The sequence below is a fragment of the Mus musculus genome, chromosome 19 (assembly GCF_000001635.26).
Source record: "Mus musculus strain C57BL/6J chromosome 19, GRCm38.p6 C57BL/6J".
Classification (NCBI taxonomy): domain Eukaryota; kingdom Metazoa; phylum Chordata; class Mammalia; order Rodentia; family Muridae; genus Mus; species Mus musculus.
In genome coordinates, this window is record NC_000085.6 from 3501387 (window position 1) to 3528593 (window position 27207).

Here is a 27207-nt window from a genome sequence, read left to right on the forward strand (position 1 = left end):
AGCAGCAGCAGCAGCAGCAGCATCTCTCTACATAACTGTGACTGGCTATGTCCAGTACTTGGCATATTTTTTAAGATTTGCTCAAATGCAATCCTGTGTGATGTATGGCCAGGCACCTTTGTATTATCCTTTCTATTCAGATGCCATTTTCCTCTTCTGCCTTACTATACTGGCTATAATCCTTGCAAAAAAGTTTGCTGGTGTAAAAGACCAGATAGGAAGATAGGAAGGCTTTCTCTGTTTATATGATGATTTGTGAGACAGCAATAGGCCTTGTAGTCATGTCATACTTTTAGTATACGTTATTTGATTGCTACATATTTTGCTTTAGGGGCATGTACAAGCACATTCATGGAGGAAAAAAGGATGTCTGGTGTCTTTATCACTCTTCACATTTCCTTGGGACAGGGTCTCTCACCGAATCTTGAGCTATACTGGGAAGCAGCAAGAAGCCCAAGTGAGCCTCCTGTCTCTGTGTACCCTAAAACTGGGGTTAAAGGACACTCACTGAGTCACCTCGAGGTCTAACTGATGTATTTATTTGGTCTGCTACTATTTTTTTTAAGGAGTTTTCATCTAGTTCCTGTGTATCTTGTTAATGTGGTATCTTATTCTCATCTACTTCAGTTAGTTTCAAGATAATGCTGGCTTTTTACCAGGGGTTTGCAATGTATTCCTCTGTCTATTGATACATGTTTACTTAGAATGCATCTGCTATACTTTATAGGCAAGATATACTCTGTTGAGGGGTTTAACATGAACTTGGTTCCTCAATGGCTATAAAATGGAGCTATCTAATTCTTAAGTAATCTGCAGGGTTTTCCCATTAGGAAATTTAAATTACTTCCTTCAACTCTTGAATATGTTTAGTGAGCTGTCTGTGGCATTCCTATGTTCTTTTAATGTCTATAAACTACAGTAATAGTTTCTTTTCATTCCTTCCTCACACACAGGGAGGAAGATACCAATAGGAACTCAACCACAGCTCCCTGTAGAGGGTGAGGGTGTGTGTGTGTGTGTGTGTGTGTGTGTGTGTGTGTGTAAGTCAAGGGACAACGGTAGGAGATGCCTGAAGTAGACCCTGAATAAGCCCTATGTTTATGCACCTCCCCAATTTGCTTTTTGGTCATAGTGTTTTGTTGCAGCAAGAAACCCTAGCCAAGACAAGTTGGTACCAGGAGTGGGGAACTTGGCCATGTTTTGAAGATGATTGTTTTAAGACTTTGGAACTTAGAACTAGAAAAGCTACTGAGCTTTGAGACCTCAGTGAAATGTTCTGTAGGAGCTTGGAAGATAATAATGTTGAAGACAATGCAGAAAATGGAGGCCTTGCTTGTGAAAGTTTCAAAGGGAAGTTTAAAGACTCTTATCAAAGTTGTTTGCTATTATAAATTTAAGATTCTGTCATTCTAGCCAGCTGGATCTGAAGAGTCAGCTGTGATTAACAAAAGTGAAACCTTTATATTATGGGGACAATTGATGCTAAGAAATTAACAGTGATTGAATGCATCTATGAGGTGAAATCTTCTGGGAAGTGTTTCCTGAGAATACATATAAGTTATGTTTCTGGGGCTTTGTAATGTGTAAGAGTTATCCAGATGATACTGGTTTTGAAGGCAAGAAGGGGTCATGGAGAGCAGGTGAGGCTTGAACTTTGGAAGGCCAGGAGAGGTCACTGGTGAATGTGTAGACTTGGTGGCAGTTGAAGACCCAGGATAGAAGGGATTTTAATTTCAGAAATTGAGGCTTGGCACCCTAAAGAGGCTATTGGTGAAAGTGCAGCCCAGTTACAGCAAGGGACCCCAGAAGTTTTGGAGATGCCAGTACCATGGGATGACCACCAAGAAGAGCAGCAGCAGTGGAGTGGAGCCAGCTGGAGTCTAGAAGACAAGCTGTTTGTGTCGCAGAGGGCAGAGCCAGAGAAGCCCTTTGGAGGAGTCATAAGATTGTGAATGAATATCAGATAATTGACATTTGCTTATTTATAAGTTGGAGTTTGGTTTTGCTTGGTTCAAATTGTGACTATGCCCTGATTCTTACCTCTTGAAGACAACATTTAATTTTGATTTTTACAGGAGCCCACAGCTGAAGGGCTTTGAAATTTTAAAAAAGATTTTAGGTTTTTAGAGAGATGGGATATTTTAAGAGACTGATTTTGTTGTTGTTTTTTGTTTTTCGAGACAGGGTTCCTCTGTGTAACCAGGATTCTCCTGCCTCTGCCTCCCAAGCACTGGGATTAAAGGTAAGTGCCACCACACCTGGCAAGAGACCAAATTTTGAATTTGTAAAGACTGTGGAACTTTTAAAGCTATCTTATGTTTCTAATGTAAGACCTCAGGATGATAAGAAAGGAAAGATATGGCTTAATAGTGATGCATTTGTGTGTCAAGTTGACAAGGGATCATTTGTGTTGGCTACTCTTAACATACAACTTGACACACAAACTAGAGTTATCTGAAAGGAGGAAACCTTAATTAAGAAAAATCCTCCATATGATCCAGTTGTAATGCATTTTGTCAATTAGTAATAATGGGGGAGGGCTCGTCCAATTTGAGTGGTTCCATGCCTGAGCTGGTGGTCTTGAGTTCTATAAGAAAACAAGCTGAGCAAGCCAGGAGAAGCAGAATAAACCCTTTCCTCCCCAACCTGCTTTTGTTGCTGCTATAGAAACCCTAACTCAGATACCTCCCTCCTTCAGACCTCCTTCCCTTGACTACTTTCTCAGTGCCTCCTTACTTTGTGGGACTTTCAGTTGCTGTCTGTTGACTGGACCAGCCCTTTTTTCAAGGGAGCTTTGGATCATTTTATTGGAAAACAGGGTCAGAAATTTAGGCACACAGATTTGTTGTTCTTGGTGCCCTGTCAGTTATGGCTGGGTTCTCAGCAAGCAGGCAATGTTTATGTTTAACTATTCCCATTTCATCATCGGTCATTTCTGGTTTCCTATGCGGGTTCTCTCAAATGTTGGTGTCGATGGTAATTGCTAAGGGCTCTTCAGTTCTATTTTCATCTCTTCCATCTTCATACAGTCTCCCATTCCTTTACTGAGGCTCTGTTTATATACTGTCCACTTTTCCACCGTTCTAAGATGATAATTGTATTATAATAAATTTTCTTTTTCTGACAGTGGTAAAGTTTTGGAGTTCCTTCTTGTTACTGTCCTTTCTCTTCTAAGTTTGTTGGGGCTCTTTTCCTCACATTTCTTGGTGGATAAATTCATCTTGTGTGGGAGTAGGATTTATGGAGTAGTAGATGTATGTCTTTTTCCCCAGCCCTTAATGTTGAACTTGACTCAATCTGGTCAACAGCTGAATCTGCACTCCAGTCTTTAGTTACTTTCAATGTATGGTTGATGCTTGCATGCTAAACTTTTCTATCTGCTATGCCCATTGCTTAGACCTTCCCTGTAAGCCTGCTCCTTCCACACACTGGCCTTGCCGACCTTCTGGCAGCATTCTACTGTTACTTGTTAACTGGCACCTGGTCATTTGGGAGAGGGACAGGATGAAGAGAAATGCCTTGGCCTTAGCACTCCTAACCCTAAGAGTAGGGCTTTCTTGGTGATCCTTCCCCTGCATCATGGTAGAAAAAAACAAAACAAAACAAAATACCAGTTATCTCAAGTGTTCCTGTCTTTCCCATTGAACAAGAAGAACTTTTTTCCTGGTCATTTCCTCTTGATACAATGTTCTTCACCGTATCCATAGTGTTTAAGGGGTAGCTTCTTTTACATGGGAAACTTAAGATTTTGTTTAGGGGAAAGGACAGAGAAGGTGCTCCACTGCAAAGGCCTGCAACCACAGTGGGAGGTGCCTATCCTACCTTGCTTGCATTGGTACTTCTCTCCTGAAAGACTTTTAGGCATGTACAAAACACCGTTTGAGGTCTGTAGTACTCAGGGTTTCTTGCTCTCTTTACCCTCTCAGGTGCTTTGAAAATTATGTAACCTGCTGCTATTCTAATACATATAAGCCTGGTTCAGGGCTACAGAGAGGCTTAGCAGTTAAGAGTGTGTCCTGCTCCAAGCACCCATGATGAGCAGCTCACAGCCTCCTGAAACCTAAGCTCTATGCAATTCAACACTCTCAACTGGCCTCTGTAGGCACTGCATTCACACACACTTGCACACATAATTTAAAAGACAAAAATGGAGGATGGAGAAATGGCTTGGCAGTTAAGAGCACTGGTTTGCTCTTTCAGAGAGTCTGGGTCTGATTCGTGCTCATTGCATGACAGTTCACAGTCATCTGTAACTACAGTTCCAGGCTCTCTGACAGCCTCCTCAGGCACTGCATCAACATGGTACACAGACATGAATGCAGGCAAAACACCCGTAAGTACGTACACACACACACACACACACAAATCAGGGCTTAAAGAAATGGCTCAACAGTTAGGAGTGCTTAATGCTTAGCCAAGGACAGGAGTTCAGATTACAGTATCCATGAGGAAGAAATGAGGATGACACTCATTTCTTGTCTTGTGAACTAACATGTAACTCCAGCTTGTAGGGATCTAACATCTCTGTCTGGTCTTCATAAGTACATACAGGTATCTACATACACACACCAAAAATCTTGAAAAATCAAAACAAAAACTTAACTGAATTACTGTGTCATTCACATGAGGGAACATGGGGCAGCTGTTCCTAAGATGCACAGGTCAGGAGCTGTAGTGTTCGTTCACACCTTATTTTTTGAGCTCTGTTAAAACCACCTGAAATCTATCGCAGGCTTTGGCATATGAACTCACAGCACTACCTTTCTCAGCTGTAACACAGCAGCACGTTTCTCACCATGAGTCTTCACTTGTACGTCTTTGGCCCTGGTGACAGGACAGCACAGGCGGGCCACAATTCTTCCTCTTCGCTTACCCCTATAAGCCTCTTAGCTCAGACTCTGCCTTTACAAATGAACTGCCTGGCAACCTGCTACTCTTCACAAGTAACACTTTCTTCTTAGCCCTTTCCCTGGGACTCAGAAATCTTACCAGGATAAGGTAAGAATCCAAGATCTAATTACACCTTAAAGGTTCCATCTTACTCAATGTCCAAAAACACAAGCTCCTCCCTCCATCCACCAACAGCTTTGTGTGCTTCTCCTTTACTGCCACCATGGATCACACCTTTAAAACGGTGCTGTGGGGTTTTTCCCCTTACATCTGCTGCCTTCACTATCACCCCCAGAAACCTACATTTCATCACTGAGAGGAAAAAGAGAAGCCTTGGCTGGCTGAAGACTTCACTTGCCAGCCGGGGATGCCACTCATTTCTCCATGTCACTTGCCTCACTGGAAGGATCCAGGCAAAACAACACAATCTCTACAATATTCCTACACTGGATACAAACTGTAAAAGACAACATATAAAATCCAGTGGCTTACTGAAAAGCATACCGTACTATGATTATGAAACAGAAAAAATGTCCTTAAGGCCTCAGGTCGGCCTCCTGTTCATCCAGCTTCGGAAATGCAATACCCTCATAGTGAGACCCGTAAAACAACAGAAGTTAGTCTCAAGAAGGGAATCTGGAGATAAACGACACTGCAGTCAGTGCACGACTGTGAGAGATATCAACACTTGCCAACTGGGGTACTCCTCCTCCGTCTTCATAAGCACACAGACAGACAGTTGTCCACTAACAACAGCAAGTACAAAGTGCTGCCAATAACCTGTTGGTCAAACCATGGTGCTCACATAAATGAAATTATTATCTCTACAACAGTAAAATTCAGCAGCACCCGATCTTCAAAGGCGTGCTACTATAGCTCACCTGTTAAGACTTTAACTAGTAGCTTTTAAAACATCTAAGAGTAAAACAAGACGGGTCAGTTAGTGAGATAAAAGGAAACCTTACGTTGGCCGTCGAGTCTCAAGCAAAGTCAGCAAAATCTGAATTGCACTGACTATGGCCGATTCATTCTTCTCCTTGTGAAAAATATTTGACAGAAGCTGCTCAATAATTTCTTGCCTGGGGAAAACAAACAACAGTCAGGCACTGACCGCAATGTCATTTAACAATAACAACTAAAAAGATCCAACCCAATTCCTATGAGCATCATCCACACATGGGCATGTCTGCTTTCTACTTTAATTAATACAGCAATTCTTCTTATGTATGAAGTTCATCGCTTTTAACAGGATGGGGGAGGGGAGTGTTTGCCTTTGTCAATCTTGTTGCTAAGCAACAAATATTTCAAGGTTAGGTGTGATCTCCTACTCAAAGCACAGTGGTGGCCGTGGTGACTGTTGACAGCGATGTACATTAAAGACCTAGAACTTGCCACTTTCACAAAAGGAAAATCTTTCCAAACAACAAATTAGAACCCACTCACGTTTTTCCACACAGTATGGCTGCTGTCTGCTTACTAAAGATTCAAAACAAGTCAAAAAGATCATTATCCAGACTTTTACTCTGTCACTCTCAAGTGGTAAATCAGTATGGCCTTCCTAATGCTGGGGCCCTAGAATACAGTTCCTCATGTTGTCGTGACCCTGAGCCATAACATCATGTTCACTGCTACTTCATAACTGTAATTTTGCTATGATTATGAATCATAATGAATATCTGCTATGCAATCCCTATAAAAGGGTCATTTGGCCCAACGGTTGAAAACTTCTGGATTAGAGATTTAGAGCTGTGCTTCTGGCAACTGTGTTCTTCCATGGTGGACTTCCAGCTAAACAGCACTGATTCTTGTCCCTGTCATGTCAGATACTGCAGGGTACTCACTCACCACAGTAAAGTCATGCTTTCAAAACCACTCACAGCTACTCAAAGGCAACGGCAAACAAGCCCCAAACATCTCATGGCTATATTAACCTGGAATTCTGTCACGTCAGGAGCATTCTTATAGACAAAACAATGTAAAACTTAGGATTTAACAACACAGTACTGGTGTCACGCCCAGAATCTTACCCATCACCCAGAAGAGACCAGCACCAAGGGTCAGAGGATGGAATTTGCCATACAAGATGAGGGACGCCTTTTGGCCTCTAGATTAGGAGGTGCTTTCTGACATGGTCCTGATCCCATTTTAAAACATGGGTAATGTCACCCAAGTATCAGTGAAAGTCACCATGTGTGACACCATCTAGATTACTCAGCCACATCTCTGGAACAGCGGCTCCTCCTTACTCTGAGTTTTGGTTTTTCTAGGGTGGTCATAGAAAGACACCTCAAAATAACAAAAATTCTGAATTCATTACTATATATAATTGAGATACATAATACAGTCTAAAGAGAAGTATTTTAAGGAAATTTTCAATTTCAAAATTTCCCGAGATACTTGCTAGAATGCATTTAATTTAGGCGCAAACTTCCTCCTAAACTCCATGTCCATCAACTCAAGATTTCTCTTTTAGTAGTACTACTCTCAAAGATTCTTTAACTTCAGCCACTTAAAACCACCCTTCTATACTTTTCACCCGTGACACACATGCACATGGGCCATTCAACACTCAAATTCTGGTAATTTTTTTTTGTATGTCTCACCAAAAGACTGACACTCTGATATGAATATTCGATAGTAACTGAACTACTTGATCATTAAATAGAGACAACATGGTGGTTTGAATAAAAATAACCCTATAGGCTCACAGGAAGTGGCACTATTTGAAAGGATTACTAGGTGTGGACTTGTTAGAGGATATATGTCACAGGGGGTGGGCTTTGGGGTTTCAAAAGCACAAGCCAGGCCCAGAGGCTCACTCTTTCTTCCTGCTGCCTGTGAATCTACATGTAGAACTCTTTGCCTGAATGCCGCCATGTTCCCTATCATGAAGAAAACAGACTGTGAAACTGTACACAAGCCCCAATTAAATATTTTCTTTTCTAAGAATTGCCATGGTCAGTGTCTCTTCCTAGTAATAGAGCACTGCCAACATACTTTGATATACTGTTATTAAATATATTAATCAATATGTAGACTGGGGAGTATATTTAATAGAGGTTTTCTAAGCTCATGGCAACCTTCTATTACTGTATTTTCTCAGTCCATAAACAATAAGTAAAAGAACTGGCAGTACGAAACTGTCAAAAATAAAAGATATTTGGCGGGCAGGGAAAAGCATTCATCTCCCTCTGCTTCCCAACTCCTCACGCTGCACACCTCAGGCTGCCAGAATAGACTAGACTTTCAAGCTGAGATCCAAACTAAATCCTTCATTCCTTAAAGGGGGAGGGAAGAAAGGAGAGTGTGAGGGCGAGGGCAAGGGGGAGGGAGAGGGAATGTACACTGGCTTTTAGAAGGACACAGTGATAGCTGGGCGTGGTGGCACACGCCTTTAATCCCAGCACTTGGGAGGCAGAGGCAGGCGGATTTCTGAGTTCAAGGCCAGCCTGGTCTACAAAGTGAGTTCCAGGACAGCCAGGGCTACACAGAGAAACCCTGTCTCGAAAAACCAAAAAAAAAAAAAAAAAGAAGAAGAAGAAGAAAGAAGAAGAAGAGAAGAAGAAGAGAAGAAGAAGAAGAGGAGGAGAAGAAGAGGAGGAGAAGAAGAGGAGGAGGAGGAGAAGAGGAGGAGGAGAAGAAGAGAAGAAGAAGAAGAGAAGAAGAAGAGAAGAAGAAGAAAGAAGGAAGAAGAGAAGGAAGAAGGAAGAAGAAGAGAAGAAGGAAGAAGAAGAGAAGAAGGAAGAAGAGGAGAAGAAGGAAGAAGAGGAGAAGAAGGAAGAAGAGGAGAAGAAGGAAGAAGAAGAGGAGAAGAAGGAAGAAGAAGAGGAGAAGAAGGAAGAAGAGGAGAAGAAGGAAGAAGAGGAGAAGAAGGAAGAAGAAGGAAGAAGAAGAGGAGAAGAAGGAAGAAGAAGAGGAGAAGAAGGAAGAAGAAGAGGAGAAGAAGGAAGAAGAAGAGGAGAAGAAGGAAGAAGAAGAGGAGAAGAAGGAGGAAGAAGAGGAGAAGAAGGAAGAAGAGGAGAAGAAGGAAGAAGAGGAGAAGAAGGAAGGAGAGGAGAAGAAGGAAGGAGAGGAGAAGAAGGAAGGAGAGGAGAAGAAGGAAGAAGAGGAGAAGAAGGAAGGAGAGGAGAAGAAGGAAGGAGAGGAGAAGAAGGAAGGAGGAAGGAGGAAGGAGGAAGGAGGAAGGAGGAAGGAGGAAGGAGGAAGGAGGAGGAGGAGGAGGAGGAGGAGGAGGAGGACACAGTGATACCACAGGCCACTGGCTCACCTGGTCCATGTATCTGAAGAAACTCACTCTATAACATTTATTGATAGAAATCATGACTATATAGTTATCTTGACTTCAGAAGGACTAAAGTCAGAGCTTAAAAGTTAGAAGCAAGCATACATGTGGGCTCTGGTGGCCTTTTGGAACTCAGAGCTCATCGCTGACCAGGTTGACTGTGTAAAAACCACTCACTACATGGGACCACCACTAACAGAATATAGCTCACTGACTTTGACATATTCTAACTATAAATGCCAGATTTCAAGACTCCATATTTTAAAATCATTAAAATTATATGATATGTGTTTCTATTAGACAGTAGCTTTGTAAACCACATGAAATTGCTGAAACTCAAAAAAAAAAAAAAAAAAAAAAAAAAAAACCCAAACCAAACCAAAAAACCAGTTTTTGATTTTCTTTATTTGAAATAAGGTTGTACTATGTAGACTGGGCTTTGCCAGATCTCAAAGATTGCCCTGCCAGTGCCTCCAAGGCATGTGCCACCACACCAAGCCAAACACTGAGAATTTTTAAATTATAATTTTGCACATTTCAGCTCAGTGTAAATATCTGGATGTGGAAGGTCTTATATGTTTAAAAGGACTACATATATAAAACGAAGACATTGAATGCACCTTTTTCACAAGACAGCTACAGCAAGATGCACCCTCCCGACTTACACTTTGGCAAACGATACAGAAAGCCTCTTTCCATTGGAGGACTATGAAGGGACACATAACAACATGAGAGACAAGCCAAGAGCAGTAGAACAAAGGAGACCCCCATCCATCTAATGTGCACTCTTTTCAGTTACTTCTCCTGCTTTCCTATAACACTACTTAAACAGTGTGCACATAAGTCAACAATATTACCCATATTAACTAACAACATCCTTTCCAAAAACATGAGAACCCTGGAAATCAAAACAGCCCATCCCCAAAGGTCCTTCTCTTCAACACGAGCTTAAAACAAGGTAAGTGTTCGAGCAGCCTGTGTCAGCTGCACAGACACAATGGCCCTCGAAGGTAGTCAGAAGAAAGCAATGACGTAAATGGGTCAAATGCATACATACAGAAGACTCTATTTAAAAAAAACAAGAAGTCCTCCAAGTCATGATATGACTGTTTCATGTCAGGATGGCTCTGTAAAACAGCTCTGCGGCACTGAGAAGTCCAAAGTCCATGATACATGCCACGGGATCCCCTTCTTGCTCTTCGGTCTCTACTGGGTCACAAACAGTGGAAGAAGAAAAGCAGGCTTTCCTGCTTTGCATATGGTTTTCATGACACGGTGCCCTCAAAGGAGCATGTCACTTACCAGTCACTCATAAGGTAACACATCACACAGCATCAGTGAGGAAAGTGAGAACCAAGTGGTAAACATACTTTTCTAGAGTGGCAAGCAGGGGGTCTGGCTCTGTACTGTTCTGAACTTGTAACATCTGGTCTCTGCTCAGGCGAACAATTTCACAAAGTGATTGTGAGGCATTTGAATGCCGCTAAAGGAAAAAGGTACAATTTTAGCTATAGAACTTGTTATAAGTTAACTTATACTTAAAAAGTGAAGGGAGAAATTGCTTGAGAGGTAACACAAGTTAAAACTGTCTATAAGCTTCAATAAACAAGTGAAGCCCCAAAGGAAAAGACAGAAGCATTGACTGCCAGGCTAATGAGCTTCTCTCGTCCACAACTGCACAGTGTAAATTACCATTTGTAGAGACATGTGAGCAAAGGCCTGACATGGGCGTATGTCTTTGACTAAATTCTTGGGGAACAAAATGGTATCCTCCCGCACACACCTTTATTAGCACAGACGAATACACACACTAGCTCAAAAATTAAAACAAATGAAAACTAACACAGCTCTGTGGAAGATAGAAGTTGGAGTGTCCATCTACCTTTCTGGGAAGCCTCAGCATTCATGTCCTGTGAGAAATGGTAACATTTCTGAACAACACAGTCTGGAGAGATGATACACAGTGGGAATCCACACTCCAAGACTAGAATCAGTAACCTAACACTATTTTAAAATGATAATTAACACCTCCCACTTTCTGTGGGGGGTATTGTTTTTGAGACAAAGATTCAAGATATACTTCAGGCTGGCCTCCAACTTTCCTGCTTTAACTTTCCACTTGCTGGGATTTCTGGCAGGATTCACCATGCTAGTCGTGGCTTGTCTTTCTCAAAAAACATGCTGTAGGCTGGAGAGATGGTTCAGTGGTTAAGAGCACCAGCTCCTCCCCCAAACACCCAGGTCTGATTCCCAGCACCCTCGTGGTGGTTCACAACCATCGGTAACTGTAGCTCCAGGGGACTGGATACCTTCTTCAAGCCTCCATGGCCACCAGGCATGCATGTAGTGTATATACATACATGCAGGTAAAACACCACACATATAATATTTTTTAAAAAATCTAAAAGCATTATTTAAAAAAAATAAAAGTCAGGTCAAGCATACCGAAGCAGAAAATCAGAGGACAGTAACCTAGAATGGTTTCATATAAAACTAAACAAATGAGCAGCACTGGGGCTGTCTTTCCAGAGAAATGAAACATACAGGCAAAACACCCATACACAAAAAATTAAATTAAAATTTTATAGAACTGAGCCTCTCCTTAATAGTTTCTAATACATTTTACAGGCAAGTAGAAAACCTTGTAAAAAAATCAAGGTCTGCTCAAGAATACAGTGAAGAACAAGCCTATTTATGGAAAGCAATCCCTACCAACTCTGTGTATGTCATCGCTCTCTACTACCAGCACTGGCCAGGAACTGAGAGCTCCTGGAACCACTGAGCTTCACCCAGAGGGGAAGAAATTAGTCTCAATAAGCCCAAGAGTTCTTGCAGCAGAGTTGTCCCTTAGCACCCAGCATACACCCCTGGAATGTATGAAGAATACCAACTCTGGCAACAACAGCAGCTACCATAAGGGAGCATGAACTCTAGGATGCTGGAGAGGTGAACAATGTTTCTAGATATAAAAAAGTCTTAGGATTAATTTTTACTTTGTATGTACGTATGTATGTATGTATGTATGAATGAATGAATGAATGAATGAATGAATGAATGAATGAACGAACAAACCATGTATGTGTCTGGTGCTTAAAAAACCCGAAAGAGAGAGTCCTATCCCTTTCAACTGAGGTAGGGACAGTTACAACCTTTTAGGTACGTGCTGGGAACTGAAGGCAGGTCTTCTGCAAGAGCAGAAAATGCACTTAGCCACAATGCCATTGCTAAAGACCCATAAAAACTTTTTAAGCAGACTATTTAAACAGAGAGTAAAATCAACCTCTACAAAAAACCACCCTTGAATAAAAAATATCCTCTGGCTAAAAGTCTGTTTTCCTCTGCCCTGCTAATCCATTCTGCTCACTTCCCAATCTAACCAGCAATCCAGAAGCATGAGAGGAGGGTCTAAGGCCTTGAACACGCTCTGAATCACCTAAAACCAACTCCTACATGGACATGAGGTTGAACCTATTAGGAAGCTGTTATGTCTACACATAATGATTGACTGGATAATCTCACACACCTTGGTGTGATTCTTGAGAAGTGATGCTACAGACTTCAGAGATCTAACTCCCGACCCCTCAAGACAGGGTTCAATGTGGGACAGCCCACTCAAGCTTCAGACCCACTGCCACATCTGTCTCTGATCGCGAGAACCAGGGAAGGAGGTGAGCAGATGAGACAGGATGCACTGTCACAATGGCTGTCTCTAGCCTCCACACCCAAGCTGAACCAGTTTGAGTCGCAAAGTCAGAAGTGAGACTATGAAATCACTGTTAGGTTCAGTGGTGGTAACTTGTGATGCCTGCTAAGTTTTAGTCAGACTTCTCGAGATGTAGATGTAGCCCCATCATCTACGATAAAAGTAGGTATAAAAGAAAAATTGGTGTGAATAGAGATTTATTACAAAGCAGGTTTAGCATGACCCACCTCTGGGAAGGAGATGGTGTTCTTCTGCTCCTCACAACTCAAGAATAGCAGGTTATTATACTGTTCTACACAACCCCCCTGATTCCCTTTACACATACGCATGTATGTTCTGTGGCGAATGAACAGCTTTTATATGAAAAGAATAAGTTGTGTAAGAGAACTTACATCTTCTTCTTGCGATGGGTGAACTATTTCCACAAGCCTCTGGATAATCCTCTCCTCATTTAGCCACTGCAAAACACATTGTAGAAGTGATCATAGCAACGAGTGGCTCCTGCTCAAGCCCCAGTGAAGATTAACATACTGGAAATAGCCATCACACTTTAAGTAGAATTTACAGGTTTCTCTGGACTTTGAACACTACAGAAAATTAAAAAGTCCCCCAAGGAAAATGCAGTGAATTATCATTTCAAGAATGACCACATTCACCAACAACTCCAAGTCCCAATAGCCACCCACTCAGACAACACTCAATGATGGTGACTACTGGATATTCAACACTTACATAGCTATACTTTCACTACTGAGAGCAAGTGCATACTAGCTTCAGGAGAGTGTCAGCTCTGAACTTCAGATGAACTAAGAACAACACCTGTACCAAGCTTCTGGGTTAGAAGAACCCAAGATAAAAAAGGAGCTTTTAAGCTGGGAGGTAGCAGTGCATGCCTTTAATGCCAGCACTGGCAGAGGCAGGATCTGAGTCCAGATCAGCCTGGTCTAGAGTGAGTCCCAGGACAGGCAGGGATACACAGAGAAATCCTGTGGATGGATGGATGGATGGATGGATGGATGGATGGATGGATGGAAGGAAGGAAGGAAGGAAGGAAGGAAGGAAGGAAGGAAATGGGAGGACCGGGTTAGATATCCAAACCAAATTCTCTACAGGAAATACTAGGGTCAGACTGAGACAACCTAAAAGCAGATGATAGTCACCTGCCTGTCTCAAAGGTAAAGCTGCTGCAACCATTATAATCTCTTTGTAACTCTACATGAGATGCAGTGAACAAAAACACAGAAGGGATCAAATGAAAAAAATAATAATGATAAAGGACAAACCAGCAAGCTTAATATCAGCTCCTTAAAGGGCCAGAACACCATAAACTATAAGGCAGTTTAGTACTGAGAAAGGCCACCTGACCCCCAAAGGTCAGAGAGAATAGGGTTGAGGGCAAGAAGCCAAATACACTTTGATAAAGGCAGAAAGACAAACCCCTGATGCTATCTATCTCTGGCTCTTTACAGGAAACATATCAAAGGGCAATGCAAAGACTAATGGGCAGGTTTATACCAGAAGCCGCCCAACAGCTATGTGTTATTACATTTAATTGTTCTGTGTGTGTACATGTGTGTCGAGAACAGGATGTCTTGTAGGAGAGGGTTCTTTACATCTTGTGGGTTCTGTGAATAGAACTCAAATGAAATGGTTTGGCAATGGGTGATACCCACTGAGCTATCTTACTGGCCTGGCCTTTAAGATCTATTTTGCAAATACATTTAACATCTTCATAAACCTAAGACCTAATTTTATAAATCCCCCAGAAATTCCTGGGTATGGGATGAAATTTCCCACAATATTACCTGAGGCCACACTCTGATAGCAATGCCCTAGAGTATATGAATCCTGACCCTGAGAAAGTCCAGGACATTTGGTGAGCTAACCAGTTTTGAACTTCTATCCTCTGCATAGCTATTCACAAGTACTTGTGACCTTAAAGACTTTAAGAAAGGTGCTGAAGAGATGGCTAAGCAGTTAAGAGCACTGGCTGTTCTTCCACAGGTACTGAGTTCAATTCCCAGAAACCACATGGTGGCTCACAACCATTTATAATGGAGTCTGATTCCCTCTTCTGGTGTGCATGAAAGCAGAATACTCATATACATAAAATAAATAAATCTTAGAAGAAAAAAGAAAAGACTTTAAAGAATTTCCCCACTAACCTACTCTCCCATTACTAATCACACAGCTCTCCCCTAAAAGTATAACTCTTTAAAAATAGGCTCTAAAAATTTCAACTCAGAAGTAACCAAAGGAGTAGTGCTATTACAGCAAACCACACTGATAAGACTTCCCTGTGTACCAATCACTCTTGCTCTAATAGTCTTTCCCAAAATTTGAACCCCTTTTGAGAAAAGACCCAGATCTATACACAAAGGAAGACACACAAAAGAAGCAAGTCCCATGGCACCAGCTTGCAGTACTCAGCTGGTTACCTATGTAACCTTGACAGATCTAGCCCTGAGCTATCAAATAAAGAAAGCATGATGGGGCATCTTAGCAGTGTGTGCCCTGCAGTGGACAACCCTCAGCCAATCTTCCTTTCACAGACCTTCTTTCTTGGTTTGGTCCCTTAAGTCTTTAAAACTACAATTTTCAATGAAAACTCTTTTTCAATGAGATACGGGTTTTCCTTCTTTTGAGACAAGATGTCATTATGTTGCCCAAGCTATCTCGAACTTAAAATCCTCCTGCCTCAACCTACAGAGTGCTGGCAATATAAGCATGTGCAACCACAAGTGACTGGGGATCAATTAAGATATGGTTCTGGGGGGCTGGCGAGATGGCTCAGTGGGTAAGAGCACCCGACTGCTCTTCCGAAGGTCCAGAGTTCAAATCCCAGCAACCACATGGTGGCTCACAACCATCCCCAACAAGATCTGACTCCCTCTTCTAGAGTGTCTGAAGACAGCTACAGTGTACTTACATATAATCAATAAATAAATCTTTAAAAAAAAAAAAAAAAAAAAAAAAAGATATGGTTCTGGAAGGCAAGGCTAAGGACTCAGCGAAAGTCTTATACTCAGATTATCCAAACCTCCCTCAAGTCCAGTTTCACTTAAGACATCTATCTACTCATAAACTGCACATAGCCTAAAATTGTCTGAACTTATAAGCAGTCCCCTTTCATGCAACCCCACTCTTCCTGTTTGACCTCCCATAGGAGGCACACACATTGAAAGCCTTGTCCTGCTTATACCTAGACCCAGCTTTAGGATAAATCCTCAACTCACTCACCATCAACGTAACAAACCAACCAGCAAATAACACAGAATCTGATAGCTCTAGAGACCTATACATCCTGAGCCTTCGTCCTATAAAGTCTGAATCTGGGGCTGGAGAGATGGCTCAGCGGGTTAGAGCACTGACTACTTTCCCAAAGATCCTGAGTTCAAATCCCAGCAACCACATGGTGGCTCATAATCACTTGTAATGAAATCTGACGCCCTCTTCTGGTGCGTCTGAAGTCAGCTACAGTGTACTTATGTATAATAATAAATAAATCTTTGGACCTGAACAAACAGGGACTGAGTGAGCAGAGTTGACTGGAGCGAGTGGGGTGGACTGGAGCAAGCAGAGGTCTTAAAAATTCAATTCCCAACAACCACATGAAGGCTCACAACCATCTCTACAGATACAGTGCACTCAGATTAAATAAATAAATAAATAAATAAATCTTTAAGAATAAAAATAAAGTCTGAATCTCAGATGGTGTGGTTGCACATGCTTTTAATTCCAGCACTTGGGAGGCATAGAGACTTATCTCTGAGTTTGCGACCAGCCAGGTCTATACAGTGAGTTTCAAGACAATCAGGGTCATGAGGAGAGCACAGTCTCAAAGAAATAAAATAAAATTAAAATCTGAATCTTTGTGTTGGGACAACCATCTCCTTGCCCTCTCATTCTGTAGAATTCCCCCAGCACACAGGAGCCCAGTGGCCAACATAACAGCACCCCCAGCAGTTTAAATCTCTACTCACATTCAGAACATCTTGCCTGGGTTGTGGAGGCTCAATACATGTCAAGAGCCTGAGCAATAAATCCATGATAGCAGAAGTTCCTATGTGCTTTATAATGAGATCCACAAAATCACGCTTCTTTTTCAAGAAATCCACAATCTAGAGGAAAACAAATCAAACTGAAAGATACATAACTTCAGATATACAATCTAGAATAACCAACATTTCTCAAATCCTGCTAGATAGCTTAAGAGCAAGCAAGCAAGCAGGTACCGAATCGGCAAGCACATGGGGAATCTGGCTAACAGCTGCAATATTCAAAACCCTTAAAGTTGACATGCATCCCCATTACAAATGAAGCTGACTGAACCTTTGCCTTCTGTTTATTTTCATTGTTCATTCCCTAGCAACAGCTATCTACAAACCTACAAACAGCTAAAGAACATACAATTTGGGGCGGGAGATGGTTTAGCAATTAAGAGCACCGGCTGCTCTTCTAGAAGACCCAGATTCAATTCCCAGCATCCACATGTTGGCTCACAACCAGCTGTGACTCCAGTTTTGGGGTGAGTCAACACCCTTTTCTGGCCTTGGTGGGCACCAGACATATACATGGTGCACATACATGTAGGCAAAACACCCATATACATAAAATGAAACAAATATTTAAAAAATACATATACTACTTTATGAAACAATCCTATAAGACTTAAAATTAAAATGCAGAATATTTTAAAACGAAGGGAGATTCAAAGCAAAGCTGTTTCTAAGTAGCTAACCTGCCTGGTCACAAGGTGATTTAGGCTGCACTGCTGCATGTATGACTAACAGGAGGTTGGGAAGAGGGGGCTGTGCTGAGTGGGAAAGAACTTGGAATGCAAATGATGCTCTGTCCTGCACCACTTCCTATGTCTTCTTATTTGTGTCAGTGAGCCAACAGCATCTATTAAAACTCCACCACACGTCCTAGGAGAGCTTAGCAAAGTGGTAGAGTTTTTTGTTTCTTTTTTAAAGATTTACTTGTTTATTTATGTATATGAGTACACTGTAGCTGTCTTCAGACACACCAGAAGAGGGCACTGGATCCCATTTACAGATGATTGTGAGCCACCATGTGGTTTCTGAGAATTGAACTCAGTACCTCTGGAAAAACAGTCAGTGCTCTTAACCACTTAGCCATCTCTCTAGCCCGATAGGGTTTTTGTTTCTGCTACAAATTTTCACTAAGCCCTGGAAGGTGAAGATTCATTGTTCTAGATGAGAAATCCTAGGCTCAGACATGTTAGTATCTGCTACAAGTGAAAGGAAACTGTCCTGGGATTTAAACTAAGATCTGCATGCCATGAGAGTCACAGGACTGCTACTGAGCTGCACAAAGAATGTTAACAGCCAGAAAGAACAGCTAGAACTACAACTGCCAAGTAACTTCAAAATGAGTCACTATACTGTTTGTGTAGACGATGTCAAATGGACACACCTCTTCAAGGAGTGGCAGCCATGCCAGTCACAGCTGAGTTCTACAGTAGTCTTTGAAAGGCAGCAAGAGAGAAGGAAAAAGTCACACATGACCAACTACACATGACCAAACTACACCCTCATTTCATGGCAGAAACATTGGTCCTAGAGCCTACACGCACAAAGCTTAGCTGGTGCTATGAACAATACAGCATGGACCACAAGCCGATTTCATTGTCGAAGACTAAACCATTCAACACTGCCAACAGTTGGACACCCTGTTCTAAAGGCTGATTACACCATGTGAATGTGGACTTTTGTCAGCACTGGCAGTGCCTAAGTCCTAACCAACACTACCAAGCAACAGGAAACAAGCTTTTATTAAAAGACAAAAGCAGCTACATAAGCAACACTGCTGTACTCTCATTATCATCCAAGGACTTGAGGCTAGAGAGACAAGGAGCAACCAGGTGACAGACAGGACTCTTCTTCATTCAGGGTTCAACTGACACACATCATCATTGTCAGACAGATAATACAACTGACTGAGCTCTGGTATCAATAACACAGAGATTCAGAAATTCTTCCACGTATTTTCATGATTTGTCTTATATACACCAGAAATCATAGCTCCTCAGCCTGGGTCTAACAGCAGATATAAGATAAAAACATAAGCCGGGCGTGGTGGTGCACACCTTTAATCCCAGCACTCGGGAGGCAGAGGCAGATGGATTTCTGAGTTCCAGGACAGCCAGGGCTACACAGAGAAACCCTGTCTCGAAAAACCAAAAAATAAATACAAAATAAAAAAAGATAAAAACATAATGAAGCATGCCTTACTGATGGAGGCACCCATCTCTGAACTAACTGTGCCAGGGTATATGATGGCTTGCAATTGCCAATGATATTTTGATTGCTATGTGGAGGGCAGAATGGGAGACATTTACACTACTGAGACCATAACTTAGGGATTGTGATTCAAGGCAAAGGATCTTCCTACCAACACACTTGGGAAAGTTGCCCTTGTATTCAAATAAAAACCTTACCTGAACACAAAGAACACCATCTTTCTAAAATAAAACATGGTCCCTGACTTAACAGAGAACAGAACATAATGGGCCCAAAATAGTTTCAGTTCTATCATGTGTGCCGACCACAGAGCAAGACCAAGTAACTGGAGACTACTGCCCACCATGAAGAGTAAACAGCAGGTCTGAATGGCTTGACCATGCTCATCTCTGCTTGCTGCAACTGATCTGTCAGCTTGCACTCAGCATCCGCTGCTCTAGCTGTTTCTTGGAAGTGAGCTCTTGCACCTTCACAACAATATCCACTAGAGAAATGGTTCTCCAATTCCAGCAGGCAATAGCATGAACTGAAATGAAAGATGCGCTAGAAACCCCCACTGTCAAGACTCCTGCACAGCAATCTTTTAAAAAAATCTCAGTAGATGCTGTTGACACTGATCCAAAGGTCACACTTGGTGAACCATTCCTTGGGAACGGCATTTCCACGTAAGTCTGAATTAGAAAGGAAAAGGTGTCAAGGGGTGGTATCTATAAGAATACTGAGATGTATTATCCAGTGCGATAGACTAGGACTGCTGAGACACAAGGGCATCCAGGTATCTAAGCTAAAATACATTACCAAAGTGTAAAAAGCACTAGTCAGGAGGAATTCATCTTCAGGAATACCTGATTCTAGCTTCTCTTGAGATCATCATTAGGGAACTAAACAAAGCCAACTGTTAAATCCAAAGGGTCATTAGATATGTACTCAGATTCAACCTGCTACTCTCACAAAAATGCTTGTGATTATGTGTCCAGAGAAGAAATCAAAGTCTGCTAACAAACACAGCTGAAGCTCTTCAAAGAGTATGTCAAAGGGGAAATACTCCTTAATGAGTAAACCAGGGTTTCTCAGACTCCTAAAGACCTAAAACACACTCTTTTGTAGAAAATGGCCATCAGGCAGACTCAGAGCACTGTAGCAAAGTTCCTGGCATCATCTTGGGGATGCACAGCCCAGATACTTACCTTTGAAAACAGTATTTACCTGTTCTGGTTTTCTGCTGATAAGAATACTTAGCACCTTGCTGAAGAAACTGGCGAGTAGTGGGTTCAAGGGGGACTCATTTAGGAGGAAGCTATACAATTTCATTAGCAAGGACTCATCTTCCCCCAGTCTATCATTCATCTGGGAGACATCAGATGTGAGCAACTCACAAGATATATTTGGATACCTAGAAGAACAGGACATTACATTATCATCTAATGGAAACAGTTTATCACATTAAGTACAGCACACATGAGGAAAGTCTCCTAAAAGTCTATCAAATCATCAAAACCATCTATACGGAATTAAGACCACCTCAATCCATTCCATCCACCTCTAAGTTAAAAGACATTTTCTACTTTGTCCAAAAAATTGCCTTTAAATCAAATGAGATGATTCAGAGGTTAAGAGCACTGGCTGCTCTTCCAGAAGTCCTGAGTTCAAGTCCTAGCAACCACATGGCTTACAACCATCTGTAATGGGATCTGATTCCTGGGTATGTGTGAATGAAGACAGAGCACTCATATACATAGATAAACCTTTAAAAAAAAAAAAAAGAGGAATTTGTTTCTGTTTCAACACAACTACAGCACACGAACAGGACTCATGAGTCAAGTATGCCACATTTTAACAGAAGAACTCAGTGACGGTACAGAGTCCTGACACAGTCCATGTGGACAGAGAAGTGGCAAACTCTGAAACAAGTTAAGAATGGCTGGTTTCCAGGAAACTACTATACATAGATGACTTTGAGCCTGCTGTAGGTATATGAGCAGGCTACTGCTCAGTTTAGGTAGGTTACAAGTGATATGATAAAGTTATAATAAGCTATCAATCGTTCAGTCTCCACCCATCTAAAGAAAACACTTATCACAGTATACAGAAGAGGCAAACAGGACATCAGCCTGAGGTACTGGGAGATGAGGGAAGAGTGCCATAGGCCTACAGATAGCAGCTGGAATCTGCTCTGCATAACTCCTTGCAGCTTCATAAAAATCTGCAAACTCGGGTTAGCGAGATGGCTCAGCGTGTAAGGGATTTGAACTGAGGACCTCCAGAAGGTCCCAGCAACCACATGGTGGCTCACAATAATCCGTAATGAGATCTGATGCCTTCTTCCGGTGAGTCTGAAGTTAGCTACAGTGTACTTATGTATAATAATAAATAAATCTTTGGGCTAGAGCAAGCAGGGACTGAGTGAGCAGAGCTGACTGGAGTGAGCAGGGCCGACAGGAGCGAGTGGGGTGAACCGGAGTGAGCACAGGTCCTAAAAATTCAAGTCCCACAACCTAACAACCACATGAAGTCTCCTAACCATCTGTACAGATAGAGTACTCAGATACATAAAATAAATAAATAAATCTTTAAAAACAAAACAAAAATCTAAAACCAAAAAACCCCTGCAACCTCAACCATGTTGAGGTCTCTGATAGCCAGACCACTCACTCTGAAAACCAGGCAGTAGACATCTGTTCTCCATGCTCTCTGAACTGCCAACTACCTCTCATCCTTTTCTAATGGTCACAGGAGACTAAGAGAGACTCATTAGGCAACACTGTATCTGACCATAGTTCCCTTCTCTGCTCTAACATATTCTTCCATCAACCTGACAGGAGAGCAGCCCAGGTCAAGGAGACAAAGCAACCTTAGTGGCTATATGATACAGCACAAAGGGAAAGACTGTGGGCTGGAGTGTATGACACATATGAAGGCAAGCAGGTGACCACTGCACCCAAAAGGGGCTGGGATAAAACTAGATAAATAGCATGAGACTGTCTTCAAAAAAAAACCAAACCAAACAAACAAAAACTGATGCAGGAGGAAGACAGAAAAGAAAGCAGAACTGCAGGTATGTAGGCATGCACTACCCAGTACTACCCAACAGCTGTCTTCTGGAAGGTTCTGTTCCATTAGTCTCCCCTATCCTGTAAAACAGCCATTCATCAATGCCACAGCAGACTTCTCTACTGTAACCACTGGCTAGGGACAGAAATACACAGTGGTTACATTTGCAGCTCTGGAATTCATTGTCTACTTTCCAGGGGTGCACTGTCCTTCCTCAGTTTGTAGGCTTGAAACACATGATTGGGGGGGGGGGGGGGCACCTGGCATCAAAAAGGTGTTTAACGGGTGACAGCAACTTTACTCACTATTTTCTAGGACAGTGGTTTTCAACCTTCCTAATCCTGCTACCCTTTAATACAGTTCTTCATGCTGTGGTGACCCCCAACCATAAAATTATTTTTGTTGCTACTTCATAAAGGTAATTTGCTACTATTATGAATCCTAATATAAAAGTCCATGTTTTTCAAGTCTTAGGGAAGTTTGAAAGGATCATTTGTACCCCAAAAGGGTCATAAACCACAGGCTGAGAACCACTGTTCTAGGATAAACTGCAGTAGGAGGAATTAGCAAAGTTACAGGGCATTCCTAGAAAGCTCACTCCTTTGGCTGACATGGCTTCCCCTTTACTGCATCATTCCTGATAGTGTACACACAGATCACCATTCCTTCTATTTAGGAAAACAAATAAAACACCTACACCTCTCCTGCCTCCATATCTGCCTTTGGCTACCATGTGTTCTCTTATTCTCTTGTTGGGAAGTGACCTGAAGGAGATGCCTTGGCGTGTCTTTCACTCTTTTTCAGAGCCATTGCAGCCAGGCTCTCAGGACCCCGATTAATGAGATTGATACTGCCATATGCAAACTTGGGGATTCATACAGCAGCAGTATCATGCTCTCTTTCCTCCTTGAAGCCTTTCTTCAGTGGCTTTCTGGGTGGCAGCCCCTACCTGTTTTTCTCTTGCCCTGGCTATTCTGAGTCCCTGTTTGAAACCCTGATCCAGTTAACAGCCTCCATCAGCTCCATAGGTGACCTCAGCTAACTCCATACCTTCACATGGCATTCGTCCACCTGCTGTGATTCCCTGTCTCTACGTCATGCCAACCAGGCATCTCAAACTTGACAAAGCTGAAGTCAAATGCCCAACCTTTCTCTTGACTCCTATCCTTAACGTTACAGCTATTCCACCATCACTTCTCCTAGGTAAAACTCCAATGGTCCTTCCTCACAATCTTCCTTCTCAACCTCTCGCCAGGGAGGCTCCTTCAGTTCCTTCTAGATTCCAGCCACTGTTCCCCAAAAAGTAACTCAGACCTTTTTATGCTTATTACTAGCTAATTCTTAACTCACACTCACCTTTCCTTTCTACTCCAGTCCCTGACTCCCTCAGAGTGGGCAGAGTGGACAAGAACAACAGTCAAGGCACATATCTCACTCACTGCTCGAAGCCTTAGATGGCTTGTTTTGGAGGATGTTTTGACCTCACCCCTGTCCCTCTCTCTTCCTGCTCACCTCTAGTCATGAGGTTGCCCTGTTGTTCTTAGGGTAAGTGCACTTTAGGACTTCCACATCTTTGGCTTGGCTGTTCCTTACCAAACACTTAAAATGACAATGAACTCAGTTCTTGCATGGCTCGAAGCAAAGGCTTCCTCTAGAATCCTTCCACCCACCAACTTCAGCTGTCCCGCCTGCTTTCTTCTCTAGAGGGCTTCTCTGACAAACTATGGCTCAGACTACAACTATCTTAACCTTGAAAAGGTTTTAGATTCCTTCTAAAAAGCCCTACAGGCTAATACAGATGGTTCAGGTCACCCAGGTACATTTTACCTCAATAGTGGCTTTGCTTGGGCCAGAGGCATAGTAGATAAAGTACTGCTCCACCCAACTCAACTCCTGCTCCTCTAAACGGCACCATCCAGTACATCCAGGGGCTGTGTAAGACAAGCTGCCTGTTCTTACAGCTTCAAACATAGCACAGCAACACAGAACACCATCACTGCCAAGCTTTCAGATCCACCAAGCAGCCTTTCCTTTCCCTAAGTAAGCACTTCAGAAAGCATCATCAAGTAAAAACCTCATCCAGAATGTGAAGACAAACCCAAGGAGGGATACCACTTGTCTGCTCACAGCTTATATAGAGAGGGCAACATCACTTCAGGTGGCTTCAGTGCAGGCCCACTCACTATTCCCGACCTATTACCACATCACCTCCACCTCTGACCTGGACAGGCTCTATCTAACGTGGCAAGAAAGCAGCAAAGCGTTCAAGAGAACAGAAAAACATTATTTTTATGCTATACATGTTTTTCTTTCTTTATTTTGAAGGCTAATGGAGAACAGGGCCTCAAGAGCCCAAGCTACAATAAGTTTAAAGGTATCAAGGAGGACTTTGCTGACAGCATAATTCTCTCCCAAAGAAAAGAAAAAACCATCTTAATAAGGTCAGCTTCTAATATCATGATTCCTGCCACTCTGTTGTCTATTTAATGAATCATAACTGAAGTTTGTTTCTCTATTTTCAGTGTTGAGGGATGTGGGCCACTTCAACAATGTTGGATATGGAAATAACTGTAACCCCAATTATTAACATGCCCATGAACATGCTCAGTGACAACAATAAAGGACTCTCATTCACTGTGCCATTCTGTTTGTATGCAGATTCACTGAACTAGCCACAGTAGGTAAACCCACTGTGTTTTATTATGTCATTTCCTGCTTAAATATAGCTTCACTGTTGTTCACTAAGACCCACGCAACCCACACCTAAAACTCACACAAGGAAGGGCTAACCTTATTTGAGCAATGCTCTTAAAACCCAAGCTCTGACTAAACCTTTAGGCAATCTTGGCCAGTCATTCTTCTGGCTTATCTGAAAAGCTGAGAAGACACTTGGATGTCTTACTAATATGAGAAATTTGTCAATTATAAAGCATGTTGTATTTCTGGCAAAGATTCAGAACATTTTAGAGTCCTCTGAGTCACTGGCGTTGACTGTGTACCCCATAAAGCCTGTAGCTCTTGACTATCTAACTTGTCAGTGGTTACACTGGCTCTAGGAGATTCTTAACCAGCAAGAGGCATCATTTTCTACCTCACCCTAAGGCAAAGACGCCCTTTTCTTACTTGTATCGGATCTTCTCATCCATATCTTGAGGTGGTTCTTCTATAATGAATGAGACTAAATCTTCCAGACATTCTGCTTTTAACAGAAATTCTATGAGCTTGCGGTTCTGTGCTTTACACTCCTGTAGAACATCCTCCTCATCCATTAGCTCCTTCAGTGTCACATCTTCTCTCTCTAGAAGCGTGTCTATGTGGGATGATGAGTGAAGATCAAATTTCCAAAACATGCTGTTCTAAATGAGATAAAGAAAGATTTTCATAAAATTCCAGCTTTACTAATTTTCTACAAACCAAATTTCAGTTCAATGTTGGTCTACAATATCAACTTGGCATTGACACAAAAATAAAGCAGTTTCACACTGAACCTACAAAGTGATTTCTTTTTCTTTTTTTCTTTTTTTTCCATTTTCTTTTTTTTTGTTTTTGGTTTTTCGAGACAGGGTTTCTCACCCTGGCTGTCCTGGAACGCACTCTGTAGACCAGGCTGGCCTCGAACTCAGAAATCCACCTGCCTCTGCCTCCCGAGTGCTGGGATTAAAGGCATGTGCCACCACGCCCAGCTTTTTTTTTTTTTAAGGATTTATTTATTATTATATTAGTACACTGTAGCTGTCACCAGGAGAGGGCACCAGATCTCATTACGGGTGGTTGTGAGCCACCATGTAGTTGCTGGGATTTGAACTCAGGACCTTTGAAGAGCAGTCAGTGTTCTTAACTGCTGAGCCATCTCTCCAGCCCCCAAAGTGATTTCTTAATGTGTAACACTGGCAGGATTTTTTTCTTCTCAGAAAAAGAAATTTTCTTAAAGAATTTACTTATTGAATCGCTTCTCGGCCTTTTGGCTAAGATCGAGTGAAGAACTTACTTACTGGCTTTCTGTGTAGACTTTTTAAGAAATGTCCGTATTTGTGTTTTCTATGGGCATGAGTTGCACGGAATGGTCATGGGAGCCAGAGTTGGTGGATGCTCTAGAACTGAGTTAACAGATGTTTGTGAGTCACAAGTGGGTGCTGGGAATCCAAATTAGATACTTGCTCCATTCCAGAAAGTATTTTTAGTTGGCTAAAATGTTGAAAATGCTGAATACAAAAGCTTGGAATGATCTTAACCTGTTAAAGCAATTCATCCAAGCCAGGCTGGCACATACCCAAAATCCTAAAATTTTCAAGAGTGGACAGGAGGATCACAAGTTCTTGGCCAGCCTGAGCCACACAGCAAGAACCTGTCACACACACACACACACACACACACACACACACACACACACACACACAGAAAAGAAGTAATTCATACTTTAAGAATTTTTATGCTGGCTAGGTACAGTGGTTTGCACCTTTAATCCCATCACTTTAAAGGAAGATGTGAGAGAATTTCTGTGTGATCACCAAGATTCCATACAGAGGCCCTCTCTCAAAAAACAAAACAAACTAAAAAAGAATGTGGCTCAGCAGGAAAAGGGGCTTGCTGACTAGCCTCAAGACCAGAATTCGATCTCTAAGACCCTAGCTTTTCCAAGTTGTCTTCTGACCTCCACAAGCATGTTGCCCACTAATTTAAAAACTTTTTTAAAGCAAAAATATTTCATACTCAAATTTTACCACTTGGCAGACTGAAACAAAAAAAAAATTACTACATGCTCAAGTCTAGCCTGGGCAAAAAGAGCAAAACTGCAGGGAAAAAGACTGAGAAACAGAGACAGATAAAGATCAAGAGAGACAGAAAGCAACTATTTTTTAAAGGATAAAGAATAGATTCTTCAGAGAATTGCCATCTTCAGCAACAAATGACAAACAAAAAGGCATAAGCAGAACTTTCCTTATTACAGAGGAAATGAATAACTACTATAAAGCTGCAGGTGAGTTCATTAATAGATAAAAGTCTGAGGTCATAAG

General features: G+C 41.9%; 1 protein-coding gene across 18 annotated transcripts in view; it reads right to left on the reverse strand.

The window, feature by feature from the left end:
* Window positions 1–27207, reverse strand: part of Ppp6r3 (protein phosphatase 6, regulatory subunit 3) — a 121106-nt gene that overhangs the window by 46459 nt on the left and 47440 nt on the right. For 17 of the 18 annotated variants that reach the window (XR_001782603.2, XM_017318250.2, XM_017318249.2 and 14 more), the window contains 6 exons: window positions 25316–25548; window positions 20348–20534; window positions 16859–16996; window positions 13268–13333; window positions 10543–10655; window positions 5856–5969 (listed from right to left, as the gene is read on the reverse strand). Coding sequence is in view for 17 of the 18 variants with exons in the window: in XM_017318250.2 (XP_017173739.1) it covers window positions 5856–5969; window positions 10543–10655; window positions 13268–13333; window positions 16859–16996; window positions 20348–20534; window positions 25316–25542 (845 nt within the window). In the remaining variant the exon portion in view is untranslated. The remainder of the gene's footprint in view (window positions 1–5855; window positions 5970–10542; window positions 10656–13267; window positions 13334–16858; window positions 16997–20347; window positions 20535–25315; window positions 25549–27207) is intronic. The other variant, XM_030250987.1, reaches the window with a different exon arrangement.